General features: G+C 42.0%; 2 protein-coding genes across 7 annotated transcripts in view; both read left to right on the top strand.

Annotated features, from left to right (window-relative positions):
• fubp3 (far upstream element (FUSE) binding protein 3) overlaps positions 1-8,530 on the top strand; it is a 38,495-nt gene extending 29,965 nt beyond the window's left edge. For 2 of the 4 annotated variants that reach the window (XM_071896047.2, XM_078288302.1), the window contains 8 exons: positions 1,997-2,126; positions 4,619-4,779; positions 5,066-5,139; positions 5,353-5,429; positions 6,062-6,148; positions 6,610-6,660; positions 6,786-6,913; positions 7,096-8,530. In XM_071896047.2, coding sequence (XP_071752148.1) covers positions 1,997-2,126; positions 4,619-4,779; positions 5,066-5,139; positions 5,353-5,429; positions 6,062-6,148; positions 6,610-6,660; positions 6,786-6,913; positions 7,096-7,104 — 717 coding nt within the window. In that variant the 3' untranslated portion in view covers positions 7,105-8,530. The remainder of the gene's footprint in view (positions 1-1,996; positions 2,127-4,618; positions 4,780-5,065; positions 5,140-5,352; positions 5,430-6,061; positions 6,149-6,609; positions 6,661-6,785; positions 6,914-7,095) is intronic. The other 2 variants (XM_078288301.1, XM_071896048.2) reach the window with 2 other exon arrangements.
• Positions 8,531-13,847: 5,317 nt separating this feature from the next.
• Positions 13,848-17,573, top strand: prdm12a (PR domain containing 12a). Of its 3 annotated transcripts, none has more exons than XM_071896061.2 (5): positions 13,848-14,067; positions 15,781-15,971; positions 16,188-16,343; positions 16,688-16,802; positions 17,113-17,573. In XM_071896061.2, exons 1-5 carry the CDS (start codon positions 13,848-13,850, stop codon positions 17,571-17,573), a joined length of 1,143 nt encoding a protein of 380 aa, XP_071752162.2. The 3 variants fall into 3 exon arrangements, with proteins under 3 accessions (XP_071752162.2, XP_078145475.1, XP_071752161.2); XM_078289349.1 differs by having other exon boundaries at positions 16,688-16,807; positions 17,064-17,573; XM_071896060.2 differs by having other exon boundaries at positions 16,688-16,826; positions 17,107-17,573.
• The last annotated feature ends 1,132 nt before the right edge of the window (positions 17,574-18,705 follow it).

Here is an 18,705-nt window from a genome sequence, read left to right as displayed (position 1 = left end):
CTTTAGTATTTGGGCTTTCTTCATCATTTATGTATATCTTCTGCCAGGAAAAAAATTATCAAAATCAAAAATTTGAGCCGGGGAGCTCTGGTTGAAGGAATGACCCAATAGAGCTATCAGGATTCAGTAAGATTCTGACATTATCTAACTCATTTATTTTAACACAGGAATTACTTTTGCTTAATTCAAATAAAATGTCAACTTAGAATCATTAGATCATCCTACAGGGGCTTTAAAGAAAATAGAACACACACACACACACAAAGTAAAAGTGTGTGTGTGTGTGTGTGTGTGTGTGTGTGTGTGTGTGTGTGTGTGTGTGTGTGTGAACGAATTGACTGATGCAAACACATCAGGGGTCAAAAGGTGACAAAAACCCCAAAGACACATTATAGCTGGGGGAGTGCGGGGCATGTCCTGCCGGAGGGGAAAGTTTGAGAAATTAGTGTTTAAAAGTTTAGGTCAAGTTAGTGTCACTACAAAATCATTCTGAGGTTAAGTTTGGTTCAAAGGACAAACATTTAAAATTAAAGGGGATGAACAGAGGAGGGTCAAAAACATGAAGTATTAAGTATATCACTTTAATAAATACATCTAAATTGTTGCTTTGAGCCATCAGGTCGCTCCGAGTGTAGAGACACGGAGGGAGAAAAAAGATGCAGAAATTAACACCTGTAGTAACTTCTGAGTCACTGTTGAATCGGGTTTCCCCGGTCATGAAACGGCCGGTACTATTTGCCTTCAACAAGCACACTGATTACTTGCTGCCAGTGTCAGAGTCCCCAAGAGACTGGACAGTTTAATTGGCAGTCCTCAACAGATATCTGATGATGTGGTGTTTTTTCCAACATGAAAATATACCACAAGCTAATCAAAGTGTGTGTGTAGTGATCTGCCCAATGAATGAAGATTTCTCATAGGACTGTTTTTATTTTTATCCTACAATGTGTGACCTATAATTTAGAGTTTATAATAGAGAGTCGACAGCTTTGGCCTGCTCATGCGTGAACTACCATTTTATCATTATTTGATAAAAAGGCAGCCAAAAGATGATGGACTTCATGAACCCCTCACTGATGAGGTGAAACAATTAGGGTTTTGTTTTTCTCTCTCTTTTTTCTTTTTTTTTGTAAACAATCAGGAAAGGAGGTTGTTGTTGAAACAAATCTTGTTGATAGAGTTTAAACCAGACTTTATAAAAAAAAAATAATAATTATGCCACTGTCATCACATATTGGCAAGGGACAATATAATACTAAATATAATAAATAGTCACATTATCTCATGCAGTGGTTTGTGCTGTTGCTTTTCTTCCTTCTTCAAAGGTCACTCACATTGTCAGCTCACACATTCTTCTTATGGAAGTGTAACTAAAACTTACGATGATACGGCAATTGTTGAATTCAAAAGTTGCGTTTGACTCTTAAAGTGCTGAACTCATTTGAGACTGCAAAGAATTCCATCGTTATATATCTATATAACTGATTATTGGCTGAGTTGATGCATATTTTGTGGTAATATATTTTCAGGAGTGAAAATTTATAATGTCTTTGGACTTAAATGTCTCAAATTTCTAAAGATGAACAACAATATAAGAGACAACCAACACAAGAAAATCTGGAGAAAACTGAAATAGTAGCTCCAAGATTGAAAATCTCCAGTGAGGAAAAAAAAAAAAAGTAAACTCTTGAGCTGTATTACACAAAGTCCAAGGCAGTCTAAATCAAGTAAAGGAGGGACGAGACTAAAAGCTTGAAATTTAAAAAGCCTTTATAAACATGGCTTAGAGCCAACAGGTTTCGACCATAAGGACAAGAAAATCTGGCATGGTGAAGGAAAAATAAATATTTTGTTGTTTTATTGGTAAGTCCATCAGAATATTGTTATTTCCTTGACCTCTCCAGCAAATGTTTTTGTTTTAGCCAGTGGCAGCCAGACTGAAGCTCTCCCTGGCGCTTCATGTGTCTCCTAACTCTTTGTCTCCTCGTCCCGACAGGAGCGAGACGGCTTTGGGGGCATGTTGGGACGCAGAGGCCGCAGCGACTGCAACATGGGGGGGGCCAGCGGGCTGCAGGAGGTGACGTACGCCGTACCTGCCGACAAGTGCGGCTTGGTGATTGGCAAAGGTGAGGAAAGTGTTCTCATCAGTGAAACCGGGTTTTTGTCACGTGCTGAACAGATTTAAACACCTGTTGATGTTGTAAGGATCTCGATGAACTTGATTTTTTCTGCTTCGTATATGCAGTTCAGTCTTTTTTTACTACTAGCTTAAATATAATACACAAACTGCTGATCAGTGTGTGTGTGCTTAACCGTTTTCTCAATGTGAGGTCTTCTCCTCTGCATATATTCCGTTATATACTGACGTGACTTGCAGAGAACTTACATTTCATCAGTGTAAAACTACATATGAACAGCTCAAATACAACATGGCCAATTCACAAGATAGTTTTTTCCCTTTCATAAGTGAACGCCATTTGGTCTTCTTCCACTGCGTGAAACTGATGAGAAGAGGGGATGAGTGACCACCCTCCTATTCTCCCTCCAGGGCTCATGTATACAGCACAAGTGGCATTCATTGGTTTCACTAAGGGCTTAATGACGGGGATAATGCGTGTAATGTGACATTAATTGTTAAAGGTGCATAATAACAGCCCTCAATCATGTGGAAGGCTGCCTGGCATCTAATGAGGGCCTTTCAGCCCAATAGAGTGCAGCGAGGGAATGAAAAGGAGGAATTAGCTTATTGGCTATTCATGCCCACTCTATTGCCAGCTATTTAAAAGTCATTGACCATTGCGTTGGAAGGAGCTCTGTATGTGTGTGTGTGTGTGTGTGTGCGCAGTATATGTGCATGCATGTCCCCTCAGTGTCTGTGTGTGTGTGTGCGTGCGTGCAGTGGTGGGCGGGGTCCGAGGGGGCCTCTTTACCTAAGATAAAAACACGGCAATAGAAATGTCAAGTGGCTTTTGTGCATGTAGTGGGGCGAGGGAAACAAATAAACCTGGGCGTTGCGTCCCCCTTTCTCTGCATTAGCATATGAAGTGGGCCAATATGGTGGAGATGGCGGTGGGTCTGGGTGCTGTCAGCCATCCCTTAAAGGGTGCGGTGATTAATATCTTTACGATGCCATATGCAGCCCATTGCCCCTCTGTTTTGACCCCCCTGCACACACACACTGCTTGATGAATCAAGCCACCCACCAACCTGCCCCGACTTTATTACGGGCTAGAATTCAGTGCAAGAGGCATAACAAGCACGCTATAGTAGATATATAGTGATTTTACTGTGCGAAACAGTCCCATAAGGGTTTAAAATCTCATATTGCAGACTAATAAATTCTGTCTTTTGGTTTTGGAAATTTGCTAAACCTTCTTAGGTGCAACTTTTCAGTTTAAATATCTACGGTAATACTTCTTTTTATCTCTAGCCTGGAAAAGTAAAAGAGATGGCAACCAGGCTAATAATGTTTAACAGAAACTGCCATGCACAGAAAACATAAGTCTATTTTCATTACTTATACTTTTTGAGTGTTGGACGTAAAGCTGCAGTCGCACTGGAAATTTCCATGTTACACATTCTCTTCATGTTACTTTATTTTCCCTTGAGGCCTTAGCGCTTTTCTTTTTTTTTTCTTTTTTTTTTTTCACACACCAGCAGCTAACCAGTCCCTTGGCTTGGCCCTAAATGCCGTCACCAGTTGCACTTTTGTATCCCCTCCTTTTCTCCAGCTCACTAAACCAGTCTCATTAATAAGGCCCGTATTATCTGTCCTCACTACAGCCCAGTCCATGAAATGAATAGTCAGGGTCTTCATTGGTCTCTGCTGTCTGACTAGAGGAGCTCATAATGGCTTCATTAAGGCAGAAGTTTCATTTGGTTGACAATGGGTTAATGGCCCATGTGCAGTCTGTTGGCAGCAGGGAATAGGCTACGGGAGGAGGAGAGGTTTTTGATGAGCGTTTTCATTCCGAGGTCAGCCAGGGTCATCCGAGTGTCAGCCACCAGTGAACAAATGTGTAATTGATGTTGGGACAGCCCCGGTGTCCCCCCGGGAAGCACCCTCAGCCTTTTCGTTGAAATGGGCATTGGGGTGGGGGGTGGAGGTGGGGGGGCAGTTGTATTCCCCCGTACACTCCCTCCCCTCATCACAGAGGACAACACAGAGTCAAGAATGAAAAGGGTAAAAGAGAGACAAACGATATCCCAGAAGGAGGATACGCTTCAATTTTGGCCCTTTTCTCCTGCCAGCTATGTTTCATTTCTCCCTGCTGGTGTAATTGCTCTCCCCACACGTCGGGAAGCTGGCATCTGATTCGGAGGAGCTGGGTGGGGGGGGGTGGGAAGATGTCTTCTTTTGTTTCCTGATTTGCATGGATGTTAAGATAGAATGGTAGATAAGTGGTGAGACACATGCCGTCATCTCATAAGGTAGCACTATCACGCCATTTCTGTCGGGCGAGTCCACATGGAGCGGGGACGGTCCCGTAAAAGGACAGTGCGAGTACATTAACACTCTAAAATTCTTAGGTCGGCCGTGAATTTGTACAAAAACAAGTATTTCGATTGCTCGGATCGTTGAAAATTCTTCATTGCTTGATTTTTGTTTTTTTCCCAGGTGGAGAAACCATCAAGAACATCAAAGAGCAGTCCCGTGCCCACGTGGAGCTTCAGAGGAACCCACCGCCCAACACCGACCCCAACGTGCGCATCTTCTCCATTCGAGGCACCCCGCAGCAGCTGGATAAGGCCCGCCAGCTGATCGATGAGAGAATTGGGGTAGGTGGTCTGGGTCTGCCCCCCCCCCGGTACCCCCCAAAATGCTATTGTCTGGGCTGATATTCATGAGCGCACATGTCAATGCGGGGAGCTGCCGGGGTGAGCTGGGTTCCTGTGGTCCCGGTGGCCAGCAGGATGTCACCAGGGGTTAAACATGAAGAATCCATCAAATGGACTTAATGGAGTGCATCAGCGCCCGGCCCTGCCCTTTGACCTTGCCTGTTGGCTCCTTTTTAAACACAAGTGTGGTCTCTCACTCGCCTCCTCTTCCCTTTCTCTGCTCTAGGCCCCAGGAATGGGGGGCAACAGCAGTTTTGGCATGAATCCCTTCAACCAAGGACCAACCACTCCTCCTCAACAGTAGGGATCTTTGCTGAACTTCTCTCTTCCTCACCATGTCACATTTACATATAGTTTTACATGGCATCTGCTACATACTGGGTGGTTATTGTTGGCTCAGAGTATGTTGTTAAAGTATAAAGCAGTGTCTTCATTAAGAAATTAATGTTGAAGTCTGTTAAAACTGGAGATTGCTCAGACTCACATCTGTTTGTCTCTTTATTCTGTTTAAAGTGGGCCTCAGACGTTCATGACTGGAGGATGGGGTACAACATTTCAGATATGGCAACCTCAAGGGCAACAGGACCACAGTAAGTAAAGTAACACACCCCATTGTATCATTCTTTAGTCTTCTAAGTCGTTTGTTAATAAATATTTCATCATTTTTTCCCTCAAATTGTGTGTCTCCATTTCTGTTGTGGCCAAGAGCCGGGCCGTAACAATTTACAGATGTTCTGGGTCAGTGTTATAAATTCATATCTATTCTGGACAAGGTGCTGCTTAATTAATCATGAACCACCAGACCAGATATCTTAATGCAACAGGCAGTCAAGACAACAGATGCTAACCCAACTGGAAGATTATTTTTACCTTACTGAGCGAGGAAACAACAACAGTTCTCCTCTCCAACATAGTTGCCAGTTTCAATTGTCCAATTGTTTCATTGCTCATGAAATGTAATCTCAGGACACACTGAGGCTAGTTTTACAATTTAATTTTGTATTGCTGCAGTGTATTCAACTTCTTCTGCAGACTGGGATGAGATGTTCACATTCCCTGTGGCTAACCACCTCTCTTCTAGATGGAGAGGGTTTAAATTCGCTGTCGATGGAAGTCGTTAGGAGGAGGAATTGGCGATGAGAGCAGAAGGTGGAAGAGTTAGGAACCAGGCCCACTTTCAGTAACTGTGTTCTCAAACAGTGTGATCTGTGTCTGGTTTCAGGTCACAATGGATCCCAGACGGGCCAGATGGACTGGGAGCAGTATTATAAAAAGCTAGGCAAGTGTCACTCAGGGAGAGAAGAACAGGGTTAGTTTTTATCACTCTTCCCCCTGGCCCGTTTCGTTTTGCTGCCATGCTCTCAGGAAAATATTGTAGAGTTTCTGAATTTTTTCCTATGCTTATTGTTTACACTTGCACCCAGTTTTTGATGGTAGTGTATCCTATTGTGTTGACTATCCTCCCCTTTTATTGGTTCACACTGCCATTGTAGAATTTTATGTGCATTTTAACAATAGCATGCTATCTCTTTAAAATTTTTAGCATAAATCATGGGTGCTTATCCTAAACTTGAACATGAAACTTGGTTTGAAAAGTGGAAAAAGCTGTATTTAACACATGATACTTATAAAATACAAATGAAATGGAAATGTAATTGGAATTTGGACATTTTAAACAAAGTCCCCTAACAGAAAGTGCAGCGCTAAATGTTTATAAAGTATGTTTGCATCAAGTATGCAGGCAGTGATTGCTCCTCTGTTTGCTCTCAGGTCAGCAGAGTCAAACCCAAAGCTCCGGCCCCGAGTACAGCAAAGCTTGGGGTGAGTACTTGTGACTCCATGTACGATTTAAATCCTCCGTCGACGATAATGCCTCGGTGTAGTTTTCCTAGCTCCTAGTTACTCTCCTTCCTCACTGCCTCTTGTCCTCCCTCATCCCGGTCCAGGCCAGGCTGCCGGCCCTGCGTCCCAGCAGAGCTCTAATCCTGAATACAACGCCTGGGTTGACTTCTACCGGCAGCCGGTGGCCTACTTCAGCCAGGGCGCACAACAGACACAGGCCCCCGGCCTTCAGGTGAGACCCAGCGCCTCAACGAAATATCACACCTTTGATTACGGTGGAGACATCGTTTAAGTTCAGCTGTACTGATCAGCTGTTAGGGTTTTATGAGAGGCAGTACTGGTGACGTTGGTAAATATTCTGTAGATCTCCAGTCTGTGCGAAATGATTAACAAACTGATGTCCTTCTTTTACAGGATCATTAGAGAAGATGCCCTAGTTAAAGACTTGAATCACTGAGAGGATGAAAACAAACCTTTTGTAACAGAGGTTTCTAGATTTGCAACGCCTTGAAGACTTTTTTTTCTTAGAGAAACACTAGCTGTAGGATGACTTATACAATAAAATAATATTTCTAAATCAGGAACATTTACTTGTTACTAAATACTTATATATATACACCGTTATTTTGAATGGACAGTATCTGGGATCCCTTTTTGGACTTGAGAGAGCTGTTTTGTTTTCTATATTTTCCTTTTTGATTCAGATTGTACCGCCAAAATGAACCCAGGAGTTGTAACATTTCAAAAGGCAATATAATCTATTTTTTCTAGTTCTGTTGCAATGAAATCATAATTATGGGCTTAGCAGTCTTGAATACATTTGTTTTATGTCATAAGATGTTTAAAAGAGTGTGTAAAATATGTTTCTTTTCCTTTTACATAATTCAGTGAAATGAAACTGTGATGTTTTGTTACAGCAAATGTATTTTTGTTACAAGGTAAAAAGGAGTGATGTCAGCAAATGGCAGTCAATTCCTAATTTAATTCCTGTTGTGCTTTGTATGCTGTTTTTCATTGTCATTTTATTGTACTCTGGTTTAAAAAAGGTGCAATATCTTATTTCACTTTTGAAACAAAGATGGGTTCTCTAATATTTTGACAGACTTTTAACTTGTAGTTTTAAGATGTATTTTTTTGGCATATGGAAATGTAATGGATAATTTATTACAGTGATCTGATATAGGATTTAGGGGGATGTTGCAAATAGTTTTTTTTTTTGCCTTTGCTATCTTGTAAAACTATGTATATATGCTCATATATTTGACTAGTTTATTTAAAAATATATATTTCATATAGATATGAAATGATATTTTTTCCTGTAGTCATTATCGCAGGAAAACTGTCCCTCTTTTTCTGTTCTGTTTTCATACTGAAAATGTTCAAAGATGGTGAATGTGTAATTTGAAATTTGATGTTGCATCTTGCTATGGAGAAAAATAAGAAGTGGTAGATTTTTGTGTATGTTCTGTACCTGAAATATTCAAGACTGCTAAGCCTCTGGAATTCTACCTGTGTAATAATTAATTGTAGTTTCTTTATTTTTTTTTTTTTATGTTTTAAGTATTATGATCAAAAATTGTCTTATTTGGTACCACCCAGTTCCCTAATGCCCGTTGAGTTCGCAGTGTGGACTCAACTGGGCGTTGGACTCAGTCCAATGCTAATGACTTTTTAATTCATTTTTTATTTCTTGTGTGATCTAATATAAATGATGCATTCATTATGGAAAAAATGATTCTAGTATTAACTTCATTTCTTAATGAAAAGGGATATAATTTCAAAATGTCTAATTATGGTGTTTTTTTTCCTTATGTGTACAGTTAACCATGTATTAAAAACATCAACACTACCTTTATTGTGTACTGTTAAGCTGATTTTCTTTTTTGACATTATGAAAGTTTGGATTTCTTTTGTGTTCTTATTTAGTTTCACATTTGAAACTTTTCCTAAGAGCTCTATTGTGTTTATACTAACAGATTACACACAGACGATATGCAGGTCATCTGTATGTTTTCATATGTTTTATAAGCAGAAAATATATATTTTCTCTTGCAAATTGCCAGTTCACAAATTCAAATAAATTTTCCACAAGCCTCTCTTGTGGTTGAAGTATACAATCTTTATTAGTTCTTAAGGTTAACTGCAACACTTCATTTTAATGTAGAGTTTCATACTTGCAGGTACAAACCTACAAACACATCTTAATAATTTTGTCAAACTCTAGGCATAATTCAGGACATTATCTGTATCACATCTATTCTAATAATAACATATTGATGCCAGTATATCAGTAATTTAAGTTTTTGGAACAACAATCATCAGTAATTTTCTTACTTTGTCTTCCTCCACAGATGTATAATTGTAATGGATACAAGTGCTTTAAAAAGTTAGCACTCATTTGCTTGTTGAACAGGTTTTCAGATTAAAAGCAGTGGACAAATACGTAAAAAACAAACACCCTGACAAACATCTATTCTTACCGTTTCACTTTAATGTGGGGAATAGTTTTTTGATCACTAAATCTTCATCAGAGCGTTTCTATTTGGCAATGAACTGAGGAGTTATTTTTCTTTTTTACGTGAAGGTGTAAAAGGAACAAATAACTAACAAGTTGTATCTGTCTTCAGAGTGTGGTAAAAGTTAGTGACACTGTGGTATACAGTGAGATATTTTTATATGCTGGGCTTTCTGGGGAGATTTTGGTGTGTGTATGTATAGGCTACACTCTATCATACTGTCATGGGAGTCTGTTAAATCCTCAGTCAGAAAAGGCTTTTTCCTACATGATATAGTGTATTATCCATAGACTGTAGATGATGGGTATTATAGGTATTATCGACATCTAAACCTGGGTCTGTTTCCACAGGCTCCCACTGTGAATATTCCTTAAACACTCTGTTCAGAGTCTTAATGGCTACATGACTCACACAGTCGAGGATAAAACTAGACACTGCCTATTCTTAACTTGTTCAAATGGGGAAGTCTATTTTGTGATCCAAACATTAGTCTTTTTTTTGTTTTTTTCAAATTAACAATATCTTTTTGTTTTACAGGATTAAAAAAGCATGTTTTTTGTCTCTTTTCTAGTACTGCTCCCTCCTTTTAGAGAGCCAACAGAATACAGATATGCTTGCTCAGAATTTGTAGATTGCCTTTACTTGGTATCTGTTATGCAGTGGATCCCTAAACCATTCCATGTAATGTTTCCATCATCATTTCCCTCACATGTGACCGTCCTCGTCCTCCCTGTCCAGTGAGATGTCCTGGTCCCCCCACCCCCCTCCCAAGCCAGCAGCTTTGTCACTGTGCAGCTTTGCCCTCAGCAGGGAGGCTCCTGCCGCAGCGGACCTGCACGGCCCCATACTGCCCTTCGCATTGATGCTGTGCAGCTGTTTCCAAATCCAGCCCTTGATTTTGATCCTCTTCCTTTTTAATGTGCCGGCCCTGTGGACATCTCTGGCCTGGTGGTCCATTGTGGCCGCGATATAATTTAGTTGTTCACAGATCATTCCCAGACCGAGGTTGAGAGGCACGATTATTTAAAGGCCGTTCTTGAGGAGCCCTTCTCCTTCAATGGGATCTTTATGCTACAGTATTTGAAACCTAATCCTTATACATTGTCATATTGTAGCTTTTATGGTACAATCCTGGTCCGAGGGATATATATATATATATATGTATGTAATATGATTCATATTTAGACTTCTGAAAGGGATGTAGACAGTTTCTTTAGGTGTGTTGGTGTAGAGGCTCAATCACTGCACTGCATCACTCCTAAATAGCCCCTCTTTATAGCAATGAATAGTTGACTCAATGAGCCTTATTGATCTGTTTATGGAGTGTCTGTGTTTTCACTGTGTTTTGCCATGCCATATGGAAGAGGCCAATACCATGAGGCTGAAATAATCTGATGCAGATGCAGTGCAAGGATCTGATGCTCCAGTACCAAATTAATTCAAAATGTTTTAATGTGGCACTGCCGGAAGGTTTGAATCAAAGTATGACTCATAACTCTATTCCCAGCTATCTGTAGTAGTGAAATATTTGAGTCAGCAGGACATGGGTGAGCTCTTTACCTTTGTATCAACTTTAAACAGTGTTACTTGCTGTGTAAATTATCTGGGGAGGGAAAAGCTCCACACTTTATTAATTTAAAGGAACACACACATACTGTACATGCTCAGCTAATTTGCTCCACCTCCTCCGCCCCTTTCAGAGGCTGCTGCACTTCCATCAGGCAGGCAGGTGTCCTGGCTCCCACTGGCCCGTCCGACACGGGGGAAGCCCCTTTGGGAGGGACTGCACCTCTCTCACCTTTGCATCAGATAAGCCGATCTACAGTATCCACCACACTGTGACAGCTACCTTAATCTCTTTTTAATGACCCTATGGAGGGTCCCGGGAGACTCCGCTCTGCCAGTCGCTCCCAGCTGGCAGCACAGGAGTTTGTTAGTGTATCTCACTCATCCAGGCCTGACGTGACTGAGTCAGCTGTGAGGAAGATGGATGCTGACTTCTCTCAATACAAGCTGCAGTCAGCCATCAGTGTGAATATCAACTTATTTTTGTTCTTGATCTGATTGGGTCTCCCAGAGTTGGAAGTGCATGTTGGATAATGGTTTTGTTATATAAATCAATAGAGCTGCAGCTGGACAGGAGCCAAGGAATAATTGAGCCACTTCTCTTTTATAGATACAACGGAAAGACTCGCATCACTAAAAGAAAATGGTTGATAGACTTGAGACAACATGGCGTGATTTATCATTTTATAAGGGTGTGAGGAAAAGTAGGAATGATGCAGGGCTCTTTGGAGTTTTTGTAAGTAGGGCCACTGCCTTCAACAAGCACTTTTTTTTTCTGGTGTATTCCTTTTTTAATTTAAGGATCTTAATACCTGGATTAGACAAGTATAATTTTCCAGACAACGTTAAAGAATTTAAAAGCCTTTTTTTTTTTTTTTTTCATTTATTGCATTTATTTTCAATTACTTTGTTGAGTTTGTTGTTGATAATTGTCAAAAGTTCTAAAATTTACTTCTGTTATAAACATCTTAGGCTTTCATAGTCTTATTTTCTTCGGGCTATTCGTTTTTTTTTGTTTTTTTTAATCTTGATAAGCATAAGCTCTGCTATTTATCCATAAACAAATGCTTTTCTTTGATAGGTTTCCCACCAACTCTTTGAAATAAAACAATTACCGCATTCTTTGTGCAATAATTGTCAATCATCCACATTAAATTGATAAGCTTTAAATAGACAGAATAATAGCTTAAATAGTTTTACAATAGAACGGCTAAGCAGGATGATTTGCTATTGCTGACATGCCCGAGGCTTTACCAGCTAGAAATAATGCCATAGGTTAATGCATAAATAAGCAAATCAAATCCATGCGTTACCCCAATTCAATTCATTTAATTCCTCTTTAATAAAGAGCGGCCCCACCCCCCTGTCCCCGCCATTTACCTCGGATTTGTGCAATGAATGCTATAAATGTAAATCAATCTAGATGAGAAAGAATCCCATTCACAGAGCAGAGAAATTTCATCTGGGAAAAGGAGACAAATGTAGGAGGGGCCCGCTCATAAAAAGCAGCTGTTTCACAGTAATCTTTTTTCGTGCCCTGTCACTCACCTTGCCTTTTCACTATCTCTGCGTTCAAAACTCTCCGCTATTGTATTTAGTTGCCATATCTTCTTTCCCATTACATTGCCATAGTCCATATTCGTCCAGAGAGCACAACTTGCCCATTTTTTCGGACAATCCCCTTGTAGTTGTTGGAGTGAAAGAGGAGTGCATGGATGTCAAATTGCCCTCAAAACACCATGAAAGATTGATTTGCAGCACTTTTCAGGCCCCTGACATTACTTGGAGGGGAGCTGAATAGGAAACCCCCGAGCCGGGGATGGAATAAAGATGTCCTCTCTGCTGGAAAAGAAGGAAAACTGCCCATTTACCCCCAGTCCATCAAGCCCGAAAAATAGGCAAGAGAGGAAAAAACACAGAGGACTGTGACTATTGAGAAGAAAAGGGCCGTATATACTCATCTAAACGTTGTCACAATACTGGGGGCTAAGAACATCCATGAATATTAAACCGCTTACCTCAACAAGGGCTAGAAAAGTGAACCACGTCAAAGCAGCTTTGCATTTTTTGCATGGGAACAATGCTGTAAAAACACGTCGAGCTTGTTTCCATTCTGTTATTCCCGCGCTAACTCCTCACAAAAAAATTAATATTACCACCGCATGAATACGAAATGCCTGAGAAAAAAATGTCGGGGCAACTCCCAGACCCGATGACCTAATTTTGGTGACAGAAACTTTCAAACTAATTGTCGCACTCGCAACTTGTTAGCGTTAAACTGACAGCGATGTGTTTCTGAAACACTTTCCGAGCACTGAGAACTGCCACATGCATTGTCTTCAGATATTGGGCATGATGTTTACACTACACGCCTAACTTTTATTAATTCATGCTGTTTATTGTAGGGCTACAGTCCATTTTAATTATTTTGCGCAGTAATCCAAATTCGTCTTATAACGGTTTTGGGCATATTAAAAGCTTGACTGGCACTATTTTGTAGTATAGGTGTAAAGGTTTTCGATCCAAATAGCCCAGAGGTATAGAGATAATGCATTTATGGTCACATTTAGTCAATCCACGTGCTTTTGGAAATTGATTCGAGAGTCGCATTAATTTAATGTCCAGTGAGTATTAAAGTAAATGATTAAAGCCCATTTATTAACCTACAACCGTGATTTGATAGGCTACATCTTTGGCCACACACACACACACACGCACACACACACACACAAACACACACACACATCCAGCCCCTCTCTCGCGCGGTGGAAGCGGAGCAGGACGGTCTAATAGCGCTCTTGTTGCGGTGCGGCAGGCAGCTCCGCACCATGAGGGGTGTGTCATTAATAAGTAATTAGACAGGGGTCACGCAGCCACTTATAAAAGAGACCCTCACCGCGAGGCAGGGCAACACTTTCCACGCAACACGCTCGAGGAGAGGGACGGAGTGTACAAGCCTGTGCGTCCACTGTGTATGTGTGTGTGTGTGTGTGTGTGTGTATTTTTTTCTTCTTCTCCCCCACTCACTCCAGAGGCTTCCCATCCACCGCCGAGCGCGACTTTTGCGGCATCAACTTTTGCGACATGGGCTCCGTGTTACCCGCTGACGCCTTGGCTCTCAAGTCTGGATTTAAGTGTCCGAGCCGCTCGCTGTCGGACATCATCACCTCGGACATTCTGCACAGTTTCCTGTACGGCAGATGGAGGAACGTGCTGGGCGAACACCTGATGGAGGAGCGGCAGAGCAGCATCAGCCCCAAGACCGCCTTCACCGCCGAGGTGCTCGCGCAGTCCTTCGCAGGAGGTAATTTGCACATTTGTTATAGTGTTATAGTTTCCTGAAAAGAGATTTTTTTATTTTGTTCTATTTTTTGGTGTCTGTTTTTGCTGTGATAGCCGCTTTGTATGGGAGGTTTTTCCAATGTGGGCCGATTCTAGTGAGTTTGGTGATGAGTGAATAGGCGATTTCTGTTTTTTATGTGTTTTTTAATTTGAAATATACCTTGTTGGGGTAAAACAAAATATATATATTTCTTTCCTTATTTTTATGATCAAAAAAAATCCTACATGCTACATCGGAGAATTTGCTGTAATTTCATAGGAGATCTCTAAATCGGTAGGGCCTGTTACTCTAATCAAAGAAGGATATTTTCTTTTCTTTTTTAAAAAATTGTGACAGCTAAACTTGGGACAAAATGCATGGCGTTTATTCCTAATATTCCTCGCGTCATTTCTAATCTCGATGAAGTCCCACATCCTGCTCTTCGGGAATGAGCCCAGAAGAAAGTGAGAATTAAGTTCCCATCTCTAAATTTATTTCCCAAGGGTTTCTGCGACTCACTTGTTGCCGTTTTTCCCCATTTTCCCCATTTTTGCTGCTTTTATTTCGACCCATTTAACGCATTAACCCGTTCAGGGCTTTGAGACCTCGCATTTAGAGGCTTGTTAGGCGTGTAACTGCTGCTGATTGAAAGACGAAGGGCATTAAATTCATTTGGTTAACTTTGTGCTTGACCTGGGAAAGTTTCCACTTAAACCTCGAGGAGAGAAAGGTTCCCTTTCTTTGAGATGTCCCGGGTTTTTATCCTGCATTCATCAATCTCCGGACAGTCTCTTTTCCTCTCTTGGCAGCTATGGGGCTCCGGAGCTTTTCTCTTTCTCTCTCCTTAAAAGATTTGCTGTTCCTCGCATAATGCACCGTGAAGGCTAAATCTAATGCTATTCATAGCATGTCAACCATCTAATCGCCTTTCCATTTTTTTGTTTGAGAAATTCCTGGGTCTTTTAAACAAGTCCTCGTTTCATTCAGTGCAAATTTATTGCTACAAAGTTCTTAAAAGGATAATGAATTTGGAATTAGCCGTTTCTTTTCCAGTACGGTTTAATGAATATCACATCTGAAGCATGACAAATTGCTGGACCCTGGGCAATAGAGGACCATTTAACCCCCATTCGGCCGGGCTTTTCGCAGTCCCAAATAAAAAAAATTCTTTGATTTCGACATTAAAGAGGCGCAAGAGGGGTTTTTTTTCTTCTCCTCTTCCCCCCCCCCCCCCCCATTCTCAATGCGGATGAAAATGCTTTCCGAGGGGGTTTCTCCTCACAACAAAAACTTTCACTTCAGCCAGATAATCGAATTAAACGGCGGATAAGGTGTAGCTTAATATTTCGTGACTAAAATAAGATCCAGTCCATTTACTGCTTTCAGGACTTCTCCAACAATCCTATTTCGTGAGAAGCATCGCGATCTGTTTACCCCGCCGAACAACTCTTTGACCACGACATTTAAATTCCCTGCTCTATCTGAATTACATTGATGGGGAGTTTTGCCCAATTTTTGAAAATCACTTTTAAGACACTGATGTAGGCCTATATACAGTATATTTCCACAAACATCTCAATTGTGCATGCATACACTTTAATCCCCCTAATTCAATATTTTACATGGGAATATTTCATCTTTCTTTATTATTTCTGCATGCCCAGTTTCACACATCTCCTCCCTGTGTCTCCGCAGAGGTGCAGAAGCTGTCCAGCCTGGTGCTGCCCAGTGAGGTGATCATCGCCCAGAGCTCCATCCCCGGCGAAGGCCTGGGCATCTTCTCCAAGACCTGGATCAAGGCCGGCACGGAGATGGGTCCCTTCACGGGCAGGGTCCTGTCCCCTGAACATGTGGACCTGCTCAAGAACAACAACCTCATGTGGGAGGTGAGCTATAAAGCCTCGGGAAGTCACTGAGGAAAAGCCGCACACGCAGCAGCCTTCATTTATCCAACCTCCAGGGGGATTTGAAGATCCTGGATGTGATGGATGCGACATGTGCAGGCTGTTATCCAGAATCCAGAGTGGTTTGAGGGTGGGCTTTAGAGTAACTTCATCCCCTGCATTATACTGAGTCCTGCTGTGTGTGTGTTGTGCGCTCAGGTGTTCAATGAGGACGGCACGGTGCGCTACTTCATCGACGCCAGCCAGGAGGACCAACGCAGCTGGATGACCTACATCAAGTGCGCCCGCAACGAGCAGGAGCAAAACCTGGAGGTGGTGCAGATCGGCAGCAGCATCGTCTACAAGGCTGTAGAGGTGAGAACCGACTCATTAGCTCCAAGCCGGTAGGAGAAGGGAGTCAAATATGCAAATATGCTCACAATCACTGGGTAATCTTAAATTGTCAAATCAGACATAAGTAGCAGAGTGAAATGTATCTGGACCACACTTGGATCTTTACTTGAGACCACCAAGTGCGGACGGACTGTCATTGTTCTGCATAATAGCACGACTTGCTGGCCAAAAGCAGAATTGCATATTTAATTCCAGTAATTTGGCAAAGATCACTGTCAGGATGTCAAGTCACAGAGCTGCAAACTGAAACCACCTGTTCATTAACTGACCCGTGGCCTTCCCTCCTTCCTTCTTTCCTTCTCCAGACCATCCCACCAGACCAGGAGCTTCTCGTCTGGTACGGAAACACCCACAACACATTCCTGGGAATCCCTGGCGTTCCAGGCACAGAAGACGAACACCTGAAGAAGAGCAGGAATGGTGAGGCTCTTTGCCCGAGGCTACACATGGGAGGAGAGGAGGGGAGGAGGGGAGGGAGGGAGAGGAGGGGAGGGAGGGAGGGAGGAGTGCTGATCACTATCAGGGTTATTAGGGCTCTTTAGGGCTTGTTTTATGTGTCTGTGGCTATTGTGGCTTTAGTGAAGAGATGGAGATCTTTGGGCCTTTTGTAGGATCTGACTGTTAGTTCACCAATAGGCCTTTCTACCTGACAGCTAACATAATAATGAATCCCTTCATTAGTCTCGTGTCCTTAACTCATGTTCCTCTTCTTCCTCGTTTCCTTTCCCAGAGGAGTCCCATTCGTGTGACGGCTCTTCCTCGTGCTCCCCCTCCTCCTCCTCCTCCTCCTCCTCCTCCTCCACCACCACCACCAGCAGCGGTCGCATGCGGTGCGTCATCTGCCACCGCGGCTTCAACTCCCGCAGCAACCTGCGCTCCCACATGCGCATCCACACCCTGGACAAGCCGTTCGTCTGCCGTTTCTGCAACCGCCGCTTCAGCCAGTCGTCCACGCTCCGCAACCACGTCCGGCTGCACACCGGCGAGCGGCCCTACAAGTGCCACGTCTGCCAGAGCGCCTACTCCCAGCTGGCGGGCCTGAGGGCGCACCAGAAGAGCGCCCGGCACAAACCGGTGGTGACCGCCAATGATGCGCCCTCCCAAGTGTCCCCTCCTCCTCCGCAGATGACGAGCATGCCGCACCAGCACCAGATGCCCATGGTGCACCACATCCCCACCATGGTGCTATGATCGCGCCTGCAGAGAGAGACAGTCATGCAGAACAACGTTGCACTTTAGATTAGGGCTGTAGAGGAGGAGCAAGACTGAGAGTGAGCTCCTGGGGAGGAAAGAGCTCATGAAGTAAATGGGTCGATGTGATAGTAAAGCGTTTCTCAAAGACATTTCAATTGGTTGCCTTATTTGTATTGCCGTTTTGTTTTTTTGGGCTACCATGTGATCAGAATTCCAATGGAACGACAGTTTAATGATTGTCTGTATTTTGGAAAGCTGAAATATACGGAATAAAAAAACAACACTATTTCAAGATTTTAAACACAATTTGTTCTTAATGTTTCTTTGTGTATTCTTTGTTAGTACCAAACAGGTGTCATATATCCATAGCAAATGTGAGACAAAACGTATTTTTTTAACATTTTGAATCGTCTTCATTTTGCATCACATCCTCACCAACTCAGGTGAATTGTACTTTCAAACAAAATAAGGTCAGAGATTTGTACAGCAGGTAGAAAAAGGGAACATGGCCGCCAGTGTACATTGTTTCAGCTATATATCATTCCACACTGTAAACTAAAATTGTCACTTTATCCTTGTACAGTCTGTATACTTTGGAGCATTGTGTAATTCTAAAATTGTATTGTACTGTACATGTGAATGTAAATACATTTGTGCTTTCTTATATTCTAAATAAATGATGATATAAACAAAGCGGTAATATGTCTGTCTACTGGATCAAACAATTTCTGATGACTGCCAGTTAAAAGAATCAAAACAACACAAAAATTGCAATTATAATTTCATCCAATATTGTTGCTCACTATTTGAATCCACCATTAAGTCGTTAAAATAGTCACACTCACTTATGCAAAGTATGGCACTGCAATGTTATGCATGTGCTGTGGTTAAAGTACTAAAATAAACCTAATCATAAGGTTTATCATAAACTATCATAAACAATGCATGCATGTATATGTTATCATGGAAGCATAGCACCTATAGTTTTCTGGCTCGGTGAAGTGTTTCTGTTATATGGCTTGGCCAAATCTCTGAAGGCGGTTGACCCTCCCATCCACATCTTAAATGCAGGCTTTAGTGCCACTGGGCCGGGGTTAGGCCAGGCTTGAACCAGTTATGCATCAGGTGG

The sequence above is a fragment of the Centroberyx gerrardi genome, chromosome 2, assembly GCF_048128805.1.
Source record: "Centroberyx gerrardi isolate f3 chromosome 2, fCenGer3.hap1.cur.20231027, whole genome shotgun sequence".
Lineage (NCBI taxonomy): Eukaryota > Metazoa > Chordata > Actinopteri > Beryciformes > Berycidae > Centroberyx > Centroberyx gerrardi.
Note: the sequence above shows the minus strand (reverse complement) of the source record. Positions and strands in the feature narration are given on the sequence as shown.